The sequence below is a fragment of the Papio anubis genome, chromosome 1, assembly GCF_008728515.1.
Source record: "Papio anubis isolate 15944 chromosome 1, Panubis1.0, whole genome shotgun sequence".
Classification (NCBI taxonomy): domain Eukaryota; kingdom Metazoa; phylum Chordata; class Mammalia; order Primates; family Cercopithecidae; genus Papio; species Papio anubis.
In genome coordinates this window covers 77,090,235-77,112,273 of record NC_044976.1, presented here as the reverse complement: position 1 = coordinate 77,112,273, position 22,039 = coordinate 77,090,235, and the positions used below count along the sequence as shown (strand labels likewise).

The window sequence follows — 22,039 nt, the reverse complement described above, 5'->3', positions numbered from 1 at the left end:
GATGTATTAATAAGACTTGAATTAAGATGGCTTAAGATTATCAAGGATGCTAACCTGAAAGAATGACAGCAACACATAAAGGAAGTAATGAAGGGGTGAATGTGTGTGTGTGAGAGAGAGAGAGAGACAGAGACAGAAATAGAGAGACAACTAGAGAGAGAGAGATAAATAGTCAACAGCTTTTAAATTCCCAGATTCAATCATTTCTGAAGCCAGTTTTATGCCCTTTCTTTGGTTTGATTAGTTGATCCAATACTATGATCCTCTTTCTTATTCATATAGTTCAGGGCGAATGTTGTCACTTGTAACTAAAATAGTCATAACTATAAAGTAATCAAGCTATAGTCTCTTTCTGTTTTAGTCTTATGGAATTCTTATGAATATTAAGTACCACATTTGGTAAGTATCAAATATTAAGCAAAAATGGCTTTAGGTTAAAGAATACAACATTAAGAAGGGATTCATACAGACCAAAATCACATATTTTAGAAATAAAATCAGAAGGCAAAATTAAGGTGAAAGCAGTGAATTTTAGAAGATACTGACAAATCATAATTTTTCCAAAATCACACACGCTCTCAAGTTAGACCCAAGTTTTATAAGAAATTTATTTTTTCACAGATACAGAACATAAATCCAAGAAAAATTATTATTATTTTTCACAATTATGACTTTAAATCATGCTATCTCTAGTTATTCACAAGTACTACAATGTTCTATGCATTTCTTCATCCTAGACATTAATAAAACACATCCCTTCGGTCTTAGTTACTTCTCTTTGGTCTGTTTTCTCCTTTCGGAATTTTAATCTTCTGTGATATGAAGAAATTTATGTGAACCTTTCACATATCAATTTTCTTCCCTGTGCACACTTGATAATTACCTTTCTTTGATTCCCTGAGAAAAGAAACACAAAATATTCTTAGTGGATTATCTGAGGAAAGGCAACCAGAGGGAAGAGGAATATTGGGACACTGGAGATCTCAACGAACGCAATATTAGCAGCACATGTACCTTGAGGAAGAGAAGGGATGGTGAAACCAAGATGGTAGAGTTAGAGCAACGAAGTTAGTGACATGAGAGTTTCCCAGCAATTTGAGAAAGAGAGAATTGGAGAGGATATGATATTCTGAATTCATTTCCCAAGCACTAAAATAAGATTTGAGTATACTAAACTGAAACCTCTGTCAAATCTCTAAATGGAACAGTGCAGCATGTACTATGCACAGATTGTTAAAAGAAAGTTGATGTAATACTAAATTCTGTGGCCATTCCATAAAAGAACATACCTCTACCTAGCAAAGGCCATACTGCATGAAGAAGGACTAAGATGAAGGAGAGAAACAAAAAGGCAAATCAAAAAAAGACAGGAGCGTAAGGTCCTAAGGAAGGAGCAAATAATCAAAGGTCGCATCTGATAAGGAGCAATGCTGATCCATTCCAGTTCTAGGTCCTGAGTAAAGAAACATAGTCTGAGAAAAGAGGCCAGGGATACAGCTTGGGATGTTCAGAGAGTAGAAATGACAGAAGTGGATTATTTTAAAGCTTTCATCTCAAGACAAGAGGGGAAAAATTGTAGTACAGATTCTCTTAGGATGCACTCCAGGAAAAGAGGGAAATGTGAGGAGGGAAAAATGCATCCAGACAGTGGGTTAAAGAGCAGGACTAATCACAGGGCAACAACCCACTAAAAGACTGAGAGCTGCCAGGTAGCTGATAGATCCAGGCAGAAAGTAGCCAACTACCTGACTCTTTTCAAGCTTCCACACCACCAAACACATCTACCTGTTTCTCAAGAGGCAAATCCTCTAAGAAGTCATCTGCAGCCCATAGCATTCGTCTCAGAGCAGAAAGAATTAGAACATCCTTTACAGGGTCCAGCTCCCACTCAGAGGAATAATTGCTAACCACCGAGATGTCAGAAAGAGCAAATCCAAGTTTTCTTTGGACTTCCTCTAGCTGCAATACAGAAATTAAAAAGACATTGGAAAACAGTGAAAAATATTATTTTATGTCAGTATAAATTACAAAAGCAATATCAAAATGTAAGAACTTGGCAATAATTTCCCATTGGAAAAAAATGGAGATCTGGTCTCACAAAGTACTCTTAAAGAACTTCACATATCAAGTTCTAATGTCACTGGTAATAGTAATTTGGAATACATGCAGTGGATTCTAAATGATTTAGAAGCAAAAATTTTAAGACACCTATGCCACAGTCCATAAATTTCCTGTTTCTTTTAAAAGACATTCTCTGGATAAGTAGATTTTATTAGACCAGTTTAATGTTTTATTCTTGTTTAGACTATTTTACCTCTAGAACCAAACTGCCTAGGTTCAAAATATTTATCTGTCACTGCTCAGCACTGTCAATAAACATTGGCAAATATTTACTCTGTTTTCTCTGTTTCCTCACCTGTAAAATGCAGTAATGATAGTACCAATTTCATAGGCTTATTATAAGGACTAATTAAGAAAATCTATCACATACTTAATGCTCAGCAGATATTCACTATCATTGCATTCCCCCAACTGGTGTTCCCACTTCCAGATTCCTTTTGATTCCAATCTGTGCACAGTGCCACATTAATTTTTCTGAAGATCATAACTTTGATTGACTTTGATCATATCATTACTCTTTCAAAAAATTACTGTGATTCCTCATAATGCTCCTAATTAAATAAAATTACTTCATGCAAATGTTGCCCATTTTATCTCCCCCCACAAAGATCCAGCCCTTCACTAACCTGAACTCCACGTTTCCCAAACACGTTGACTTTTCCTCCATTAATATATTGTCTTATGCTGAATTTGTTGGCCCTTTTTGTCTCTTCATTTTCTGAAATATTTATTCTCCTTGAAAGCCATTTCCCAGTGCTGTCCCATTGATGAAATCTTCCCGAACCCCTTTAACACTGTATTTTTCTTCTCTAAACTTTTAAAGCACTTTATTTTTCATTGTTTATCATGATATTTATCATTGTCAATCATAGATAATTTCTTGTCAACTTTTTCTTAGCCCACACTCCCATCCCCTCACCCCCATCTATAAAATTGTAAAATGTTTAATGTGGGGGAATTTTTTCTTGATCTGCGTAGCTGATAAGAGACTGGCTCAATCTTAAAGATAATCAATAAACATTTATTGAATTGAATCTAGTTGAATTAAATTGTAATAAATGAACTTACCCATGTCAGTGTAAAGAGAGACAGTTAGCCTTCTGTATCCATGGGTTCTGCATCTGTGAGTTCAACTAAGGCTCAAAAACAATTGAAAAAAAAAATGGCCGGGTGCAGGCACTCATGCCTGTAATCCCAGAACTTTGGGGGTCTGAGGCAGGCAGATCACCTCAGGTCAGGAGTTTGAGAGCAGCCTGGCCAACATGGTGAAACCTCATCCCTACAAAAATACAAAAAAATTAACCAGGTGTGGTGGCACATGCCTGTAATCCCAGTGGCTAGAGAGACGGAGGCAGGAGAATCACTTGAACCCAGGAGGTGGAGGTTGCAGTGAGCCAAAATCATGCCACTGCACTACAGTCTGGGCAACAGAAACTCCATCTCAAAAAAATAAAAAAATAAAATTTGAAAAAATATTTAATCTGTACCGAATACGTACAGGTTATTTTCTTGTCATTAATAATTAAAAATAGAGTAGAAAAACTATTTATATAGCATTTAATTTGGGTTAGGTATCATAAGTAATCTAGATATTATTTAAAGTATATCAAAGGATGTACATAGGTTATATGCAAGTACAAATGCTATGCCATTAAGCATCCACAGATTTTGGTAGCAATGCAAGTTCCTGGAACCAATCCGCTGCAAATACCAAAGAACGACTGTGTTCAACTTTTAAATCTTGGGAAATGGGCCCTATTTAAGTAATTTGTATAATTCTTCTTAAACCCAGTAGCTGCGTGTTTTTATTTTTATACACACTAGTATGTGATTGTAGTAACATACCCCAGAAAATGTGTTTACAAAGGGCATCATTCATTACCTTGGACCTCAGAGGCACACATCTGTCTATTTCTATAAGGTCACCTTTTGTAATCAGATCCATGCTATCCACATGAGTGAGCAAAGCCACGTGTACCACACCTATGCCAAACAGAATTGTTTTTATCATTTTAGAGAGCATCAGTATTTTCAAGTTACTTAACTATCAGTTATGCAATAGGCAACCTGTGGAACAATTTCAGATTTGGAAAGATCCCCTGCACCCTGGTCACCCTCATCTCCCCAGAAAACTCCCCTGGACTACTTATTAGTATCTGGAGTTTCTCTGACATGGGGAGTCACCTTCACTGCCTTCCATGGTAACAAACGAGGACTCAAATGAAACCACCTCTTGGAAGAGATAACTAAAATTTATGCCGCAATATTGCTGATTGATTTCATATTCTGTCCAGAAGTTGTGTTTTGACAGAGACTAAAGGCCAAAGGCCTCTAATAAACAAGATAGGGGAGAAGAGTCCTCTAGAAAGAGACAGAATGTGTCAAAGTATCACAAGTAAACTTCCCTTATTTCACAATACTAGCAATCATCTCTCTGCACATCTCCTCTTTGCAAAGTTTTAAATTTCAGCAAACAGGTAAGTTGATCACTCTCTGCTTCAAAACCAAGAACAGTGATAAACTGGCTCTTTCTCATTCCAAATGGACATGACCAAGAAAAGCCAGAATGGGTCACCCTAAATCCCTGATCCTGGTTACCTTCTCCAAACTCTTTACCTTTCTCTACCAAACATCTTACCTTCCAGTTTCTTTTCCTTACGACATGTTTCTTTTTCATTTTCTAATTCTTTTTTTTTTTAATTATTATTATACTTTAAGTTCTAGGGTACATGTGCATAACGTACAGGTTTGTTACATATGTATACTTGTGCCATGTTGCTGTGCTGCACCCATCAACTCGTCAGCACCCATCAACTCGTCATTTACATCAGGTATAACTCCCAATGCAATCCCTTCCCCTTCCCCCCTCCCCCCTCCCCATGATAGGCCCCTGTGTGTGATGTTCCCCTTCCCGAGTCCAAGTGATCTCATTGTTCAGTTCCCACCTATGAGTGAGAACATGCGGTGTTTGGTTTTCTGTTCTTGTGATAGTTTGCTAAGGATGATGGTTTCCAGCTGCATCCATGTCCCTACAAAGGACACAAACTCATCCTTTTTTATGGCTGCATAGTATTCCATGGAGCTCCAGTAGCGCAATCGGTTAGCGTGCGGTACTTATCATTTTCTAATTCTTAAAGCTCAAGGCCCAATCTTTGTCAATAAATGCACGCCAGGATATAGGGGTAGCAGGTAGTTTGAATTGTACTACCCTTCATATATACATTAATTTGTTTTAATTCTTAACAAAAGAAAAAGTCTCTAAGGTAGGTACTATTATTATACCAATTTTATTGATTAGAAAATTGAGGCACAGAGAGTTTAAGTTACTTGCACACAGTCATATAGCTAATGAATGCTCAATTTCATTGAAGCATGCTGGTAGACTAGGGAAGATTGAAATATGCAATGACTGAAGTTCTTTATCCTGTCCAAAATACATTCTAAAACACAGTCTAGTCAATTACCCTTAGTAGCAAAGTGGAATGAGACTCACCAGCATTTATCAACTCCCTTCGAAGTCTTCTGATCTTTACTATCATTTGAGAAGAGAAGTGTTCCATAGAGCTGACATCAAATACAAATGCCACACAATGAATTCTGTCCTTCAGCGATGGGGAATCAATGTAGTCACGATGACTTAATTTGATTGATTCCATGGGATTAAACTGTAAGGTAGACATAAAGCAACATATTAATTCAACAAATGTTTATGAGCACAAACTATGTACCAGGCACTGTGCAAGTGAACTGAATGGTAAACAAAACAGAAAAGTCTCCTATAGTGTGAGGCTAACAATCTTAATAGAGAATACAGGCATTATGCAAGTAAGCTAGCAGTCCTTTCACCTTGTCAGGTAAGGCATCTGTGAGGAAAGGACATGTAATCTGAGAGCTAAAATAGCAGTAGCTTAAGAGGATAAGGATACGGCTGAAGGTGTTCTAGATAAGAAAGGCACTCTGCCCACAAATGGAAGTAAGAGAATTGAGAAAAAAAGCTGGTACCATCAAGCAGAGCGCAAGGAGGAAAGGGGTTCAAGGTGAGATGACTTTACTCTTCAGCTAGCAGTTTCTCTGTTGGGAATCTGTCCCACTGATACACTGACAAAAACACATAATGATATATGCAAAGGTTATTGACTGCAGGAACATTTGTAGCAGAAAAATGCCATATCAATTAAACTTTGTCTGATATGTCAATAAAGCAGTTTTCTACCACTTCTCCAAGAATGGAGTAGCCGCAAATTTATATGTACTTTGTTATATATTTAAAAAGGCAAGAAAAATATAAATTTTGTATGGTTACTAATAGGAAGAGGGGAGAAATTTATTTGAAGGGACAGAGAAGGAAGATAGATTCTTTGAATATACATTATTTTGTAGATTTGATCTTTGAACCATATAAATGCTAAACATAAACATAAAACCAAATTAACTTTGAAAATCAGTTCCTAAATTTAATTGAATTAGTGAACTGTTGCGGTTATAATACAGGGATAAACTATTTTGATTGACTTTAAAATACAATAATTTGTATACCCCTCCAAGGATACATGATACAACCTAAATACACTGTAAAAATCTGCTAAGATGGTTTAATTATTTCCAGTTTTGATTGTGATTATATGAAATGATACTAAGTGTGACTATGATGAGATTGTTCATGGTACTGATAGAGCTTTTATACTGAGGTTCCTGTAGATGATATGTAAGATAAAGGAATGAGTTGTGACATGATATTCTGTTACCGCCACTGTTTTTGAGAATGAGAATTCTCAGTTTGGGAGAAAGCAGATATACAAGTGATAGAAAAGAGAGTAAGTAAAAACTTTCTAATACTGAATTTGAATAAGAAGTTTTTGTATAAGTTTATAAATTTTTTTTTCATGAAAATGTATATTACTTAACTCTGCTCACTAAAAAAGGCAAGAAACAATGACCAGCCAAGTAGCTATGAACATTTCTAATGCCCCACACCAGGACTACTTGAAGAAACAGCTGTCTCAAAAGCTGTGGCAAGAATAAAAGAATATAAAAAAGACTTTTAGGTTCATGTCAAATGGACTCAGGATCCAAATTGTAGAGGCTCTCACTGGTACAAGATGGTACATTTTACATCAGTATGGAGAAAACTTACAATGGATTGAAACACACAACATATGTTCAATTCATACTGAGTTGTTCTTAATAACAATAAAATAATATCTTGACCCTATTGGCAAAGGTGAAGGAAATGTCATTATTTCAAAGTCTTGTAAAAAAGCAAAAAAATTAAGCACATATCCTGTTGTTCTTTTTAAACTGTGCCACTGGATAATCAAAGAATGGATGAGGGTAAGTTTCTCTTTTGTATGTGAAATGGTGAAAGAATAATAGGGAATGTCACTATTTTCACACCTTAACAAATAAATGGATCTAGGCATTAAATATTGATTAATACCAATATTAGAAAAGTGATAAATCCCCAAACTGTGCACAGTTTCATAGAATACAACACAATCTATGAAGTAGAATCTGAATTGGAACACTCTTTAGATTCAACTCTCAATAATCAGGACATATGGAAAACAGAGGACCATGTAAAACCACCCTGAGGGATGAAAATAATGGAGTTCAGATTACATAGAAGTCTACAAAACAACTAGATTTCTTAAGAAACAAATGATAAGGAAAAAGCGAGGGATATAAAGTCAGAACATACAATCAAAGAGACTGAATAGACCTATTTGAATGTTATTCAAACAAACTTATAGATCTATATTTATAAAGCAATTATAAATTTGAACACTGAGTTGTATTTGATAATTTATGGAACGATTGTAAATTTTAGGTGGGGTAAGAGTATTATGACTATGTTTAAGGAGATATATATATGCTCCTATTTGTATAGTTATATGTATAGTCAGTATTGAATAAAATGTTATGATTTCTTGGGTTTGCTTCAAAATAATACAAGAGAAGAGAAAGTGGGTAGATACAGATGAAACAAGACTGGCTGTGAGTCAAAAATTTTTGAATCTGAGTACATGGGAATCCATTAAACTATTTTGTCTATTTTAAAATTCTCTGTGATAAAAAGTTTGTATTTAAAAAAGAATATTTAAAAATAAACAGCACTTACAAGACAACTCTATACTAACGAATGAAAGAATCTTGCATGAATAGAAAAACAAAACTTGCTGTGTTTTTTTAACAGGCACACAAGATATGTAAAGACGTCAATCAATTTTCAGTATAAAGTGTTAATATAATTTCAATCTAAACAACAAGAAATCAAACACAAATGAACAAACAAAGCACAAAAAACCTCATTTGAAAAGGTATATGTATGAAAATTGCCAAGAAAAACAAATAGGAGTAATAAAAAAATGAATGTGACTTGTCTGGTAAGTTATCAAGCCATAATTGATTACTATGGTAATTAAACAATTAGATAATATAGTAATTAAAATGCTATCATGAAATAATAGATCACTACATCAATAGAAAAAACTAGAGAATACAAAAACTGACCCCAATATTTCATAATGAAAAGATACAAAAGGCATTCAGTGAAAGATGTTGGCATCATTGACTATCGTTTGGAACAAAGTAAACTTAATGATTATTCAAGATCTGAATGTTCATTAGAAGGCTAGAAGTTTAAAAAATATATACTGAGATGGTTCTTTGATCTCCCCTTCCTCTTGCCTAGAACACTGACAGTGCTCAGTGTTCTTTTCACATAATAACGACAGTCACACGTCTCAGTCAGATGGGGCTGCTATGACACGTTATACAGATTGGGTGGCTTAAACAACAAACATTTATTTCTCACAGTTCTGGAGGCTGAGAAGTTCAAGATCAAGGTGCCAGAAGATTCGGTTTCTGGTCAGGGTCCTCTTCCTGGTTTACAGAGAGTCACCTTCAGGCTATATCTTCACATGACAGAAAGAGATCATCTCTCTCATGTATATAAGAGCACTAATCCCATTCATGAGGTCTCTATCTTTATGACCTAATTACCTCCCAAAGTCGTTACCTCCAAATACCATCACATTGAGGACTAGGGTTTCAACATATAAATTTGGGGGAGGCATATCTTAACAGCCCATGCTGAGGACCTCAAAAAATCGGAAGGATCTCTGAAATTAATAACTTCAGATAGCTGCCACACTGGTCCCAAGCTGCCTGCCTTCAGACTTCCTCTTACATAAGAAAAATTATCTATGTAGGTAAGTTGATGCAGTTGGATTTCTGTTTCACATAGCTGAAAGCAGTGGAAAGTGGGGTAGCTGTTATGATAGCCATGATGGAAGAGCCCTCAAGATGTTTTTATTCTTTTTGAAAAAAAAAAAAAAAATCGAATAGGGACAAAGGACCTTGAGCAAGTGTAGTTTAAGAAGATAAATGCTGATACATTTGTACAAAAATAAGCATTTTAAAAATCAATTATAATTTCTCATTAGTCAAATCTTACCTGGTATCTATCACGAATGTTACCATTTAAGATGTAGAATATGTCATCCCTGCACAGGCCACCTTCTTTCTCACCCAGCCCCAGTGAGTCACACAGAATAAATGGCAGATATTGGCCATCTTTCCCATCTCTAATAAAGTATGTCCTATACTGTAGAGGGGATAAAAGCAATTTTAAAGGTTCATTTTTTATTATAAATTGAGATGAAGTCTATATGTAATAAAGTTGATCTGCAAAAGGCTTTTGAAATATAATTGATTTGAACAGAGAAGCAAAGGCTAGGTGGCCTCAAATATGCTTACCTTCTCAGATATCCCAGTTCTATCAGTGCCCACCAAAGCCTGATGCGTTACATGCCCTTGGAAAACAGACTTCACTGAGTTGAAAAAGCTGGACTTCCCAGCTCCAACTGGACCCAGCAGCAGAATTCGTATTTGTGGAACCAGGGATCCATATGGTTCATAAGTTCTCAAGGCAGACAATAAGCTCTTCCTGAGCCTGTTTAGACATGATCATTTTTAACAATTGACTGCGGTTAGGTCATAAAACCTTACTATAAATTTTCTGCGGATTCATTTTTTTCATAGATATTATTTTTTATTAGCAACTTGCCTTCTTACTTAAAAAACATGAGACGAACCTACGTGAAATCCTATTGCAAAAAGAACAAAAAGCAAAAATAATACACAACTAAATTAGTAGACCACATACATCTAAGAATAAATAATCGCTGTATTAAACATAAAGATCAATTATTTAAGACTAAACTTCAGAAGTCAAAATACATGTGACTTCCGAAGTTCATGAAAGTAGACCATTTCTAACATATTCTTGAAGTTTATGGGGGGTATTCCCCACCTGCCAACCACTTCTTCTAGCAACTCTCTAGAGTAGTTGAAACATTAACTGCAAGAATTCTAAGTAAAACACAGACATACAAACAAATAACTATTTTTCTTCAAGTATATCACATTAAAAATTCCTTTCCTCTACTCAGTGTCCTTTTTGTTTTAACATTAATATTATCAAATATTTTATGATTATAAATACAGTTTGTTCTTGATGATCCACAAGTTATGTGTGATAATATGTGTTGCCAATTATATTGATGAGACCTATCATAGAATAAGTCAAAGAAAATGAAGAGAATAATAGAATCTTAAAAACATTGACTTACTCAGTCACCCCTTTTATCTTTCTTTCATCCAGTAAATCTGAGGAAATAATCAAAGAATAATGTAGATTAGAAGTTGTCGAATGATTGGCTGACTGAATGAATGTCAATGAATTCACTAGAGACAAATACAAAAATAGTTTTCCATGGGAACGGTCCTGTATGGTGAAAAGGGAACAATTTTATAGAGAAAATTCTGATAAAGCTCATTAACAACATTTGAAGAGGCTAGCACTAGAAGCAAGGTAGACCCTCTGTACTATCAGCAGATCTCTTCTCATTCAGTTACTCAACAGTGGTATGTGACTCACTCCCACATGGGAATTGAGGGTGTGGGTGTTTTCTAAAGAAAAGAAGCAAGGCCTAGAGATGTGGGAATGTCTAATGTGGAAATGTGGAAATGTCTAATAAGACATTTTCCCCTCCATAATCCAATAGGTCTGAGAGGGATAATGTGCAAAGACACACAAACAGAAAACACGGCACTAGATTTTCTCTACAACCTGCTATTAACAATTGGAACTCCGGGAACTTCCAGCTCACTTAATTTTATTCCTGCCCCCAGAAGAGAAGATGAGACTCATGCCTACCCAATCAGAGTGCAGTAAATTGTTCAAGTGTAAGCGAAGGATTTCATTCAGATCAATAAGGCACAAGCTCAGAATTATTTTTTCTTAGAAAGAGACATTTTTATGTTGAATTTAAAACAGAAAGGATAAGGATAAGCGATGCTACCAATTCTCTCAGTTACAAAAGAAGAATATCATGTGGAACATTTATAAACATGGCCATATGTATGGCAACAAAGTGAACAATATTACCAATAGTAGAAATTGTGAAAACTTCCCTCAATGTCTGTAATATAATAAGACTAGCAAAGCGCAATTACAAACAAATGGAAAAGCAACCTCCTGGGAGTTTAAAAAGCACTGTCTTAAATAACTTTAATATCCAAAAAGAAATAAAAACCACAATTACAAATATATAGAAAATAGCAATATGATCATTTATGTCAATTTTATGATAATATCCTATTTCGTTAATGACAAGAAAGAAGGAAAACACTGAAAATTGAAAATAGAATAAAAAAGAATAAAGAAACGGACCTTAGGAATATAAAAAGAAACACAAAATACAAAACCAAATTTTACAACTTGAAGAAAGGATAAATTAATATAGTAATTATTTTAAAATGTAAAATAAATAAATTATCTTGTTTTATCAAAGAAAGACAAATTTGTTAAATGTCATACCACCACTCATATACCAAAATGGTTGCATAATCAAAAAAAAAAAACGCTGAAAAGAATTTGGGGTGACAGAGACCCTTGTACACTACTTATAGTTGTAGAAATTGATATAAAACTATGTTGGGAAATGTCGTCAGTGTGAAGATGAACATATACATACCCTGTGATCCAGCAATTTCATTGGTATTTTCTTCAAAAAACAATTATATGTGTGAACCAAAAGATATACACAATAATATTTATAGCAGTATTATTTGTAATAGCCCCAAACTGGAAAACACAAATGTCCACCAGTGATGATTGGATAAAATACTGTGAAGGATGCACCACAATGGAATACTGCATGAATGAAAAGGAACAACCTATTGCTACATACAAGAATAAGGATGAATCACTATGAAGGTAGGAGTTAAAGTAGCTAGACAGACACATTCGCTCACTTTACCAGGGAACACTCTCAGGGAAAAAAGGAAGACAACTGACCAAGTCTAATTTTCTAATAAGTATGCTAGTAATTTTATGTCCTGGTGAATAGACTAATGATATTTCCCACACGGAATAGTACACATCTCTTGAATATCCTTAACAGGATATCAGTGACTAAGAATTACTTAGTAAATAAATCTAGATTCTGGCCGGGCACGGTGGCTCACGCCTGTAATCCCAGCACTTAGGGATGCCAAGGCATGCGGTTACTAGGTCAGGAGTTCGAGACCAGTCTGGTGAGCACAGTGAAACCCTGGCTCTACTAAAAATACAAAAAATTAGCTGGGGACGGTGGTGCATGCCTGTAATCCCAGCGACTCAGGAGGCCAAGGCAGGAGAACTGCTTGATCCTGAGAGGCGGAGGTTGCAGTGAGCTAAGATCTTGCCACTGCACTCTGCACTCCAGCCTGGGTGACAGAGACTCTGTCTCAAACAAACAAACAAAAAAAATTACAGATTCCATGGATTAAGGGGGCATTCTTGCCTCCCTGGAAGCTGTTATATAATTTTTCAATATGTAAAGTGGCCCATAAACTTCACTTAAAACCCCTGCCTATTTTTCTGGCCCTTAAAGCATATGTCCCATATGGAAAGGAAAGATTTAGGGAGCTACACAGAATATCTAAGTACTCTTTCTGCCTTTTCTTAGATTTCTGATTGCCCCTATCTTTGAAATTACTAATACAGCAATATTAGATATTATGCTCAGTGAAATAAGCCAGACACAAAAGGACAAATACTACATAATCCCACTTGCATGAGGAATCTAAAATAGTCAAATTCATAAAAGCAGAATTAGAATGGTGGTTTGCTAGGGACTGTGGGAAGGAAGAAAGGAGAATATATTTGTCAAAGGGCATAAAGTTTTACTTATACAAGATAATTAAGTCCCAGAGATCTACTGTACAGCATAGTACCTACAGCAACAATACTATATGGCAGGGGTCGCCAATTCCCGGGGCCACGGAGCCTAGGCTGTCTGTGGCCAGTTCAGATCCAGGCCACAGAGCAGGACTTGAGCGGCAAGAGTGTGAAGCGTCATCTGTATTTACAGCTTCTCCCCATTGCTCATATTACAGCCTGAGCTCTGCTTCCTGTCAGATCAGCAGCGGAATTAGATTCTTATAGGAGCGCAAACCCTATTATGAACTGTGCATGAGGGATCTAGGCTGCATGCTCCTTATGAGAATCTAATGCTTGATGATTCACTGTCTCCCATCATCCCCCACATGGAACTGTTTAGTTGTAGGAAAACAAGCTCAGGGTTCCGGCTGATTCTACATTACAATGAGTTGTATAATTATTTCATTATATATTATGACATAATAGCAATAGAAGTAAAGTGCACAAAAAATGTAATGCGCTTGAAACCAATCCCCACCACCAGTCTGTGGAAAAATTATCTTCCATGAAACTGGTCCCCAGTGCCAAAGAGGTTGGAGACCACTGCTGGTATACGGTAAGTCATCACTTAACATCATCATGGATTCTTGGAAACTGTAATTTTACGCAAAACAACATATAGCATGTCCTTGACTAATGTCTTTCTTCCATAATGATAAGGGAAATAAATTGGTTTCCTTCTAAGTTGTTTCACTTAAGTCACAGTTTCCAAGAACCTATAGTTCACGTTAACTGAGAATTTATTGTACTTAAAAATGTGCTAAGAGGATAAATCTTATGTTAAGTGTTATCATAAATATACATTTTATTGACCCTGGTTGTCTCTTAGCAAACAATTTGTGTCTAGGTTTCAATCTGAACCATCCAAATTATGGTTGAGTGAAAAGGTCATTTTTCCTTAAAGAGATGAATTGGTTTAAACCAACCAAACATGCAAGGGAGAACTCTATACAGGATAATCTGATTAAACCTACCTTCACATCGAAAAACTTCACAATCCTGAATAGAAATAGTACAATTTTGAACAAGTCCAAGATCTTCCGTTGTCTTTGAGCCCATAATCACTTTTCTATTTCTTAACTCTATCTGGAAATTAGTTGTGGAGTTATATTTTACATTGTCATGACAAAACAGTCTTTCTGGTGTACATAGTCCTAGTTTCCATTCTGAAATTTTAGTCTCTTGTAGTGCAAAAAGGATGATGGAGGCAGCCTTTCTTTCCTGGTAACTCTCTTCTGCATATGCTCCAATAATACGATGTTCACCATAAATCACTGTTAGAGTAGGCCCTTGATTACAACATCTGTCAAGTAAATCTCCACTATAGAATCCATGGACACTACCCTTATAGAGAAGGCTAAGCCGCTTTCCTCCAAAATGATTTTGCAGGATCTTTTCATGCAACCATGCCAAACGAGTTGTCACTGCCATACTTCTTGATCTAGTGGCAAATCAGATATATTTTCTGTTAAATATTAAGAAACAGATAACATATACTGTTATAAACCTTGCATTTATGCCTCTTACATATTCTACATAACATAAAAAATGACAAAACAAAGGATGAACAAAAAAATCATTAGCTAATTTTTTCCTATAAATCATTGCTTTTTAAATTAAAACAGAAACAGAGACTGGCAAGTGACACTGTCACCTAAGAGAGAGAGAAAGAGAGAGACGAATGTCAGCTAGGAAAAAGGAAAAGCAGAAAGACATTTACCTGTTGTAGTGTCTGTAGTATCAGCTAGAGCTGAGGGTAGCTGCTCTGTCTGGATAGCTGGGCAGGCACAAAATGGGCAAAGGAAATTATTCTGCAGCCTTGAAGTTTCAAAGACTCAGAGAAAGGAAACTGAAACTCAGTATGCCCAGCCCACTTGACAGCATGCCAACTTCTCTCAACAAAGGAGCATAAGCTGATCCAGCTTTTAGACAGTAAACTTATATAAAAAATAGTATTGAAAGAATCAAGGAATTGAAGTCAGAGGGAAGAAAACATAACAGCTCACTGACTTTTAAAAAAATCTTTTTATTTAAGGAAAATGCAACCAATTTCTGTATATGGACATACAGAAAGTATTGTGTATTCTACCTCTAGAATATGTATCTCAAATTAATTTACATCTCTTAATCCCTGCTATCAATTAATTCTGCACTAGTATACTTCCTTATATAGAATGTTATTTTAGCCCCCAAATTTGTTCCTCTGTTTTTCTACTTGCCCCTTCTCTTCTCACCACAGGAAAATGAGGAGACTTCATTTATAAGACATAAAACAACCCATGTCAATTTCACAATAAAGCCCCTTCTCTAACTTCACATTGCTAAGGATCATAAATTTGTGTCCTATAGGCAGAATTCAATCTGCAAATTTGTTTTGTAGGGCCAATGCAATACCTTTATATTTTTTAATTTTTGAATGTGAATGCTTTTATAGCATTGGGCATCCACTCTCCAGTCCTCCTTTGTCCCCTCTTGCTTTATACCTGACTGGTTCTAACAAATTTAAATTGCCTGCCTGCCCTAAAAAGGTTTTTTTAATTTGCTGGCCCTATTAAAAACAATAGCACCATCAAATGAAAATATTTTAAGCAGCTTATGGGGTACTATTTACTTTGCTTTAAAAATTATAATAGTATAGACTTATTATTCGTAAGGTAATTTACATGTATCCCATGTGTTTATTTTAATAACTTTTTGATGAAGACACCAATATTATTGCCGCTTTTCAAATAAATAAACAGAGTTTTGGAGTGTAAGTGAGAAAAAGAGGAGGAATAGGAGTGATGAGGGAAGAAATCTCCTGCTTTAGACAGTATAATCAGGAAAGGTCTATTTAATGAGATGTCATTGGAGAAGTGTCCTGAATGGAGTGAGAGGGAGTACCATGAAAATATCTAGGAAAAGAGCTTTATAAGCAGAGAGAATGGCAAGGATAATCACCCCTGTGGCAGCTTATTTCAGTAAGAAGCTCAGTATGGTTGGAGCAGAGTTAGGTTTGGAGAATGGCAGTGAATAGGAGAATGGAGGGACCAGATAGAGATAATTGAATTATGGGGGCAATTCTGATCATAGTGAGTTAGTTCTTACAATATCTGATGGTTTTATAAAGGGCTTCCCCTTTCTCTGGGCACTCATTTCTCTCTTCTGCTGCCATGTGAAGAAGGACATATTTGCTTCCATTTCCTACATAATTATAAGCTTCCTGAGGCCTCCTCAGCTCTTTCCTTTATAAATTACCCAGTCTCAGGCCATTCTTTATAGCAGTGTGAGAACAGACTAATACAGTAAATTGGTACAGAGGGAGTGGGGCACTGCTATAAGGATACCCAAATGTGGAAGCGACTTTGGAACTGAGTAACTGGCAGAGGCTGGAACAGTTTAGAGGACTCAGAATAAGAGAGAAAAATGTGAGAAAGTTTGGAATTTCCTGGAGACTTGGAGGGCTCAGAAGACAGGAAGATGTGGGAAAGTTTGGAACTTCCTAGAGACTTGTTGAGTGGCTTTGAACAAAATGCTGATGGTGATATGGAAAATAAAGTTTAGGCTGAGGTGGTCTCAGATGGAGATGAGAAACTTGTTGGGAATTGGAGCAAAAGTGACTCTTGCTGTGTTTTAGCAAAGAGACTTGGCAGCATTTTGCCCCTGCCCTAGAGATCTATGGAACTTTAAGCCTGAGAGAGATGATTTTATGTATCTGGCAGAAGAAACTTCTAAGTGGCAAAGCATTCAAGAGAAACCAGAGCATGAAAGTTCAAAAATATGTAGGCTGACCGTGGAATAGAAAAGAAAACCCCATTTTCTGAGGAGAAATTCAAACTAGTGGCAGAAGTTTGCATATGTAACAAGAAATGGAATGTTAATCACCAAGACAATGGGAAACATGTCTCAAGGGCATGTCTGAGATCTCATGGCAGTCCCTTCTATCACAGGCCTAGAGGCTGGTTTCCTGGGCTGGGTCCAGGGACCTGCTGCTCTGTGTAGCCTCAGGACTATGTCCTGGCCGCTCCAGCCATGGCTAAAAGGAGCCAATGTACAGCCAGGACTTTGCTTGGGAGGGTGCAAATCCCCAGCCTTGGCATCTTCCATATGGTCTTGGTCCTGTGGGTACACAGAGAACAAGAACTGAGGTTTGGGAACTTCTGCCTAGATTTCAGAAGAGGTATGGAAACACCTGGATGTCCAGGTAGAAGTCTGCTGCAAGGGCAGAGTCCTCATAGAGAACCTCTGTTAGGGCAATGTGGAAGGGAAATGTGGGATCAAAGCCCCCACACAGAGTCCCCACTAGTGCACTGCCTAGCGGAGCTGTGAGAAGAGGGTCAGTGTCCTTCAGATCCCAAAGTGGTAGATACACTGACAGCTTGCACTGTGTGCCTGGAAAAGCTGTAGAAACTCAATGCTAGCTGTGAAAGCAGCTCAGGTGAGGGTGCTGTATCCTGCAAAGCCACAGGGACAGAGCTTCCCAAGGCCCTGGGAGCCCACCTATTGCATCAGCGTGACCTGGATGTAATACATAGATTCAAAGGAGATCATTTCAGAGCTTTAAGCTCTGACTGTCCGGCTGGATTTCAGACTTGCATGGGGCCTGTAGTTCCTTCGTGTTGGCCAATTTCTCCCATTTGGAATGAATGCATTTACCCAATGTCTGTACCCTCACTGTATCTAGGAAATAACTAACTTGCTTTTGGTTTTACAGGCTTATAGGCAGAAGGGACTTGCCTTGTCACCAATGAGACTTTGGGCTGTGGACTTTTGGGTTAATGCTGAAAATAGTTAATATTTGGGGGGACTGTTGGGAAGGTGTGATTGTGTTTTGAAATGTGAGTACATGAGATTAGGGAAATGGTCAGGGGTGGAATGATATGGTTTGACTGTGTCCCCACCTAAATCTCATCTTGAATTTTAGTTCCCATAATCCCCATTTGTTGTAGGAGCGACTAGGTGGAAATGATTGAATCATGGGGACAGTTTCCCCCATCCTGTTCTTATCATAGTGAGTTAATTCTCATGAGATCTGATGGTTTTTTAAGGGGCTTCCCTCTTTGCTAGGCACTCATTTTTCTCTCCTGACACCACATGAAGAAGAAGATGTTTGCTTCCCTTTCCACCATGATTGTGAGTTTCCTGAGGCCTCCCAGCTCTGTGGAACTTTGAGTCAAATTAAAACTCTTTCCTTTATAAATTACCCAGTCTTGGGCAGTTCTTCATAGCAGCATGAGCATGGACTAATATAGTGTCCATTTGAAATGTCTACAGTTATATCATGCACATGAATCACTTTTTTTCTCTCTCTCTCTCTGACCTTCTTGGCCATGGGAATTTGATAATCCCTTCTCTATAAATCTAACACTGATCATCTCTCTGGTAGAAGGGGGTCTCATACACTCAAAGCACCATAAATTAATTTATCTTTGTATGCTTATTTAAATTGCAGCAATCCATTCACATGTTAATTCCTTCTTTACCACTTCATCAAAACAGAAGACAAATGAGCTCAGTGACTTGAACATATGTTTCTTTGCATTTATTTTAAAAATCTGTCAGGTATTGTCATGGAATGTGCAAAAGAAATCAATTTTTAAAAACGAAAAAATATATTTACACATAATTGTTTAGCACAGCTTGTTACTTGACCTCCCCACCTCTACCCCATACCCTCAATTTTTGCAATTTTGCTTACACTGCACTTCCTGTCTTGGAGCCTGAAACAGTTTGAGTCTATTTGCTTGAATTGTGTTGAGGAAGGAAGTGGGATTGCAGGACGGTGCAACTGAATATTGACTGTATTTCCACATCTATGATCTCACTGGTCCAAGTGGCCTGCATTTTCTCCAACATCAGAGAAAGATTTTACGAGGGTTTACAACTGGTATGCAGGTTTTTATCTTCCTTACATTGATGGTAAAAATTAGATGTATTTAGTCTACTGTCCTCCACAAATTGGTCCATAAACTCATTAGATTAAGAATGGGATTTGAGGGCATCCAAATTTCCATGGCTTTTTGTTGCAGGACCCCCTGAAGACTTTGATCAGCCTTGCCATCTTGTGGCTACCTTAGCGTTAGATTGAGTTATGTTGCTAAAAGATAATTATTCATCAGCTGATCATTAAGCATACGGGGCTTATTCAGCTCCCCCTATCAATTTGTGTCAAAATAAATTAATTGTGGACCTGTCTTGTTTTATGAGAAAGCAATGTGATAGTCTTTAAATTTATCTTTCTAAACTAAATACAGGTTTACACATTACCCAGCACAGTAACTCCTCTTGATATTCTTGACCTAAAAGGAAGAAGTGTAGGAAAAACTGATATAAGTAGAGAGGTTATTTGGGCCAAGCATGAGACTTACAACCCAACTGCATGGAGTCAAGTTGCCCTGAACAATATGCATTCTTATTAGCAACAGTTACAAGTAGGTTTTCAAAGAAAAAGAAGAGGCAGTTCCTAAGTTATTTATCATGAATTTATATTAAAACAGCATAAGCTATCAATTGGCTGTAAATTGCTCTCTGAATCAAATTCCAAGAACATGCAGATAATAGGCAAGGCAGTTAGTCAGGAACAAAATGGCATTAAACAATTGCCCCCAGCTATGGTTGTGGAGGGGCACTGTGGCACACAGGAAGCAAGACTAAAGGACCATACTTATGTCTCTCTGGGCCTGCATATCTCACAGAACTCAAACTGCTCTATTTTTCTTTTCTCAATATTTTATTGAGGTAGATAGTGGATGAATTTGCACAAAGCTACAAATTCCTATTGGAAAGAGTCACTTTCTAATGCAACAACCTAACCTACCCATGCACACCACAAAGGCTCTAGCACTGACATTTCAACTGTCTCCACAACATCACTCTCATTTTAGGATGATATTCTACCTCCCAACACACTTAGAGTTCATCTGCTATACTCCTTAGCACTGTCTTTGACTGAGCTGTACAGCTTGCTTAACTGTAAAGTATGTAAAGTTTCAAAAATCCTGGATGACCTCTAAAATGTAGCAAAACGATAATTCCCACTACCACTCAGGTTGGTAGAGAAAGATCAGGGAAATCCACAAAATGGAAAATATCCTCCCAGACAAAAGATGTTTCCCCCTTTTTGAGGCCTCCTCACCAATATTTCCTAACCTAAATTTCAAATATGTATTTAACTCCATTTGATGTTTAAGTGTTTCCAAAGCAATATAGAGCCAGAGGATAAGAAGCTGTGGTATCATTGTTATGCATGTCTGTGTGAAGAGACCACAAAACAGGCTTTGTGTGAGCAATAAATCTTTTTAATCACCTGGGTACAGGCAGGCTGAGTCCGAAAAGAGAGTTAGCGAAGGGAGATAGGGGTGGGGCCGTTTTATAGGATTTGGGTAGGTAAAGGAAAATTACAGTCAAAGGGGGTTGTTCTCTGGCAGGCAGGGGTGGGAGGGGTCACAAGGTGCTCAGTGGGGGAGCTTTTGAGCCAGGATGAGCCAGGAAAAGGAATTTCAAAAGGTGATGTCATCAGTTAAGGCAGGAACAGGCCATTTTCACTTCTTTTGTGGTGGAATGTCATCAGTTAAGTCAGGAACCAGCCATCTGGATGTGTACCTGCAGGTCACAGGGGATATGATGGCTTAGCTTTGGCTCAGAGGTCTGACAGTCATTTTGCTAATACTGTCCATTTTAGCACAAAAAGGAGAACTTAGTGTCAACATTTATGCTCCTAAAGGATGTTGGGTCAAATTAAATGTTCCTCATTGTTTCTCTTTCTTGATCTCTCCTTTACTCCTTCTCTTCCTTGCAGGGTCTCCATCTCCTTCATAAGGGCACACTCTGTTACCCCTTTAAACAAAATAAAAAGTCTTACATTCTGCCCAGATTTTTTTCAGGCTCCACCAAAGGAATGGGTGAATTATGATCCAAAAGTTGGTGAGGATGATGGTTAGCCTTCAATCACCTTCAGTCTCCCAACCAACAATGGCCAAGGCTTGGTTTTTCCCTGGATTACATGGAGAAAATCATGCCCTACTTTTTGGACCCATTGCTTCCACATTTGTATGGTAACTGTGAAACCATCCTAATGAACAGCAAACATTAACCACTAAATAAAAGGTAGACTTTGAATAAAAGCACAGCTAAGTACTAACCAGCTTGCCCTTTAAGCCAATTCCTTACTGCTACTTATAGCATGACTGTTAGCTCCTTTCCTTATAGTTTCTTTCTGCCTCGAAGTCACATAGACATGGTCACAAGGCACTAACTTCCCTTAGTTATTTCTATAAGATAACATATGTAACATTAAGAAACATCAAGTTTCTTTCTAAAACTTTTTCCAGATCCTGGAATCCCATGGGTCTGCTGACACCAGTCAGTCTGATGACCCTCTCCACGGAACTGCCTCAGCAAAAAAAAAAAAAAAAAAAAAAAAAAAAAAAAAAAAAAAAAAAAAAAATCCAGTTTTCATCTCTGTATGTTTCATTTCATTCCCTATACCCCAACCAATCAGCAGCTCCAGACCTTCACCCCCTTACCTGCCTTTCTCTTAAAAACCCTAAACTGAGACCCAGCAGGGAGGTAGATTTGAGGTTTCCTCAACCTTCCTCAATTTGCTGCCATTCAATTACTAAACTCTTTCTCTACTGCAACACCTGCTGTTTTGGTGTATTGGTATGTTAC

General features: G+C 37.1%; 1 protein-coding gene and 1 pseudogene across 10 annotated transcripts; both read right to left on the bottom strand.

Annotated features, from left to right (window-relative positions):
• Window positions 1–583: 583 nt before the first annotated feature.
• IFI44 (interferon induced protein 44) lies at window positions 584–16,490 on the bottom strand. Of its 9 annotated transcripts, none has more exons than XR_002524300.2 (9): window positions 15,111–16,490; window positions 14,365–14,831; window positions 10,755–10,791; window positions 9,880–10,075; window positions 9,578–9,727; window positions 5,615–5,786; window positions 3,190–4,104; window positions 1,786–2,839; window positions 584–897 (listed from the first exon to the last, which is right to left on the bottom strand). XR_002524300.2 is itself a non-coding variant. In XM_003892106.5 (9 exons), the coding sequence occupies exons 2-9, from the start codon at window positions 14,819–14,821 to the stop codon at window positions 880–882; spliced, it is 1,305 nt and encodes a 434-aa protein (XP_003892155.2). In that variant the 5' UTR covers window positions 14,822–14,831; window positions 15,111–16,490; the 3' UTR covers window positions 584–879. The 9 variants fall into 9 exon arrangements, 3 of the variants coding, with proteins under 3 accessions (XP_003892155.2, XP_009209801.2, XP_031506085.1); XR_002524302.2 differs by having other exon boundaries at window positions 4,004–4,104; XM_003892106.5 differs by having other exon boundaries at window positions 1,786–1,959; window positions 4,004–4,104.
• Window positions 16,491–20,358: 3,868 nt separating this feature from the next.
• LOC101018622 lies at window positions 20,359–21,779 on the bottom strand (annotated as a pseudogene). The gene is made up of 2 exons (XR_159691.5): window positions 21,022–21,779; window positions 20,359–20,619 (listed from the first exon to the last, which is right to left on the bottom strand). The product of XR_159691.5 is annotated as an uncharacterized LOC101018622 (transcript).
• Window positions 21,780–22,039: the final 260 nt, after the last annotated feature.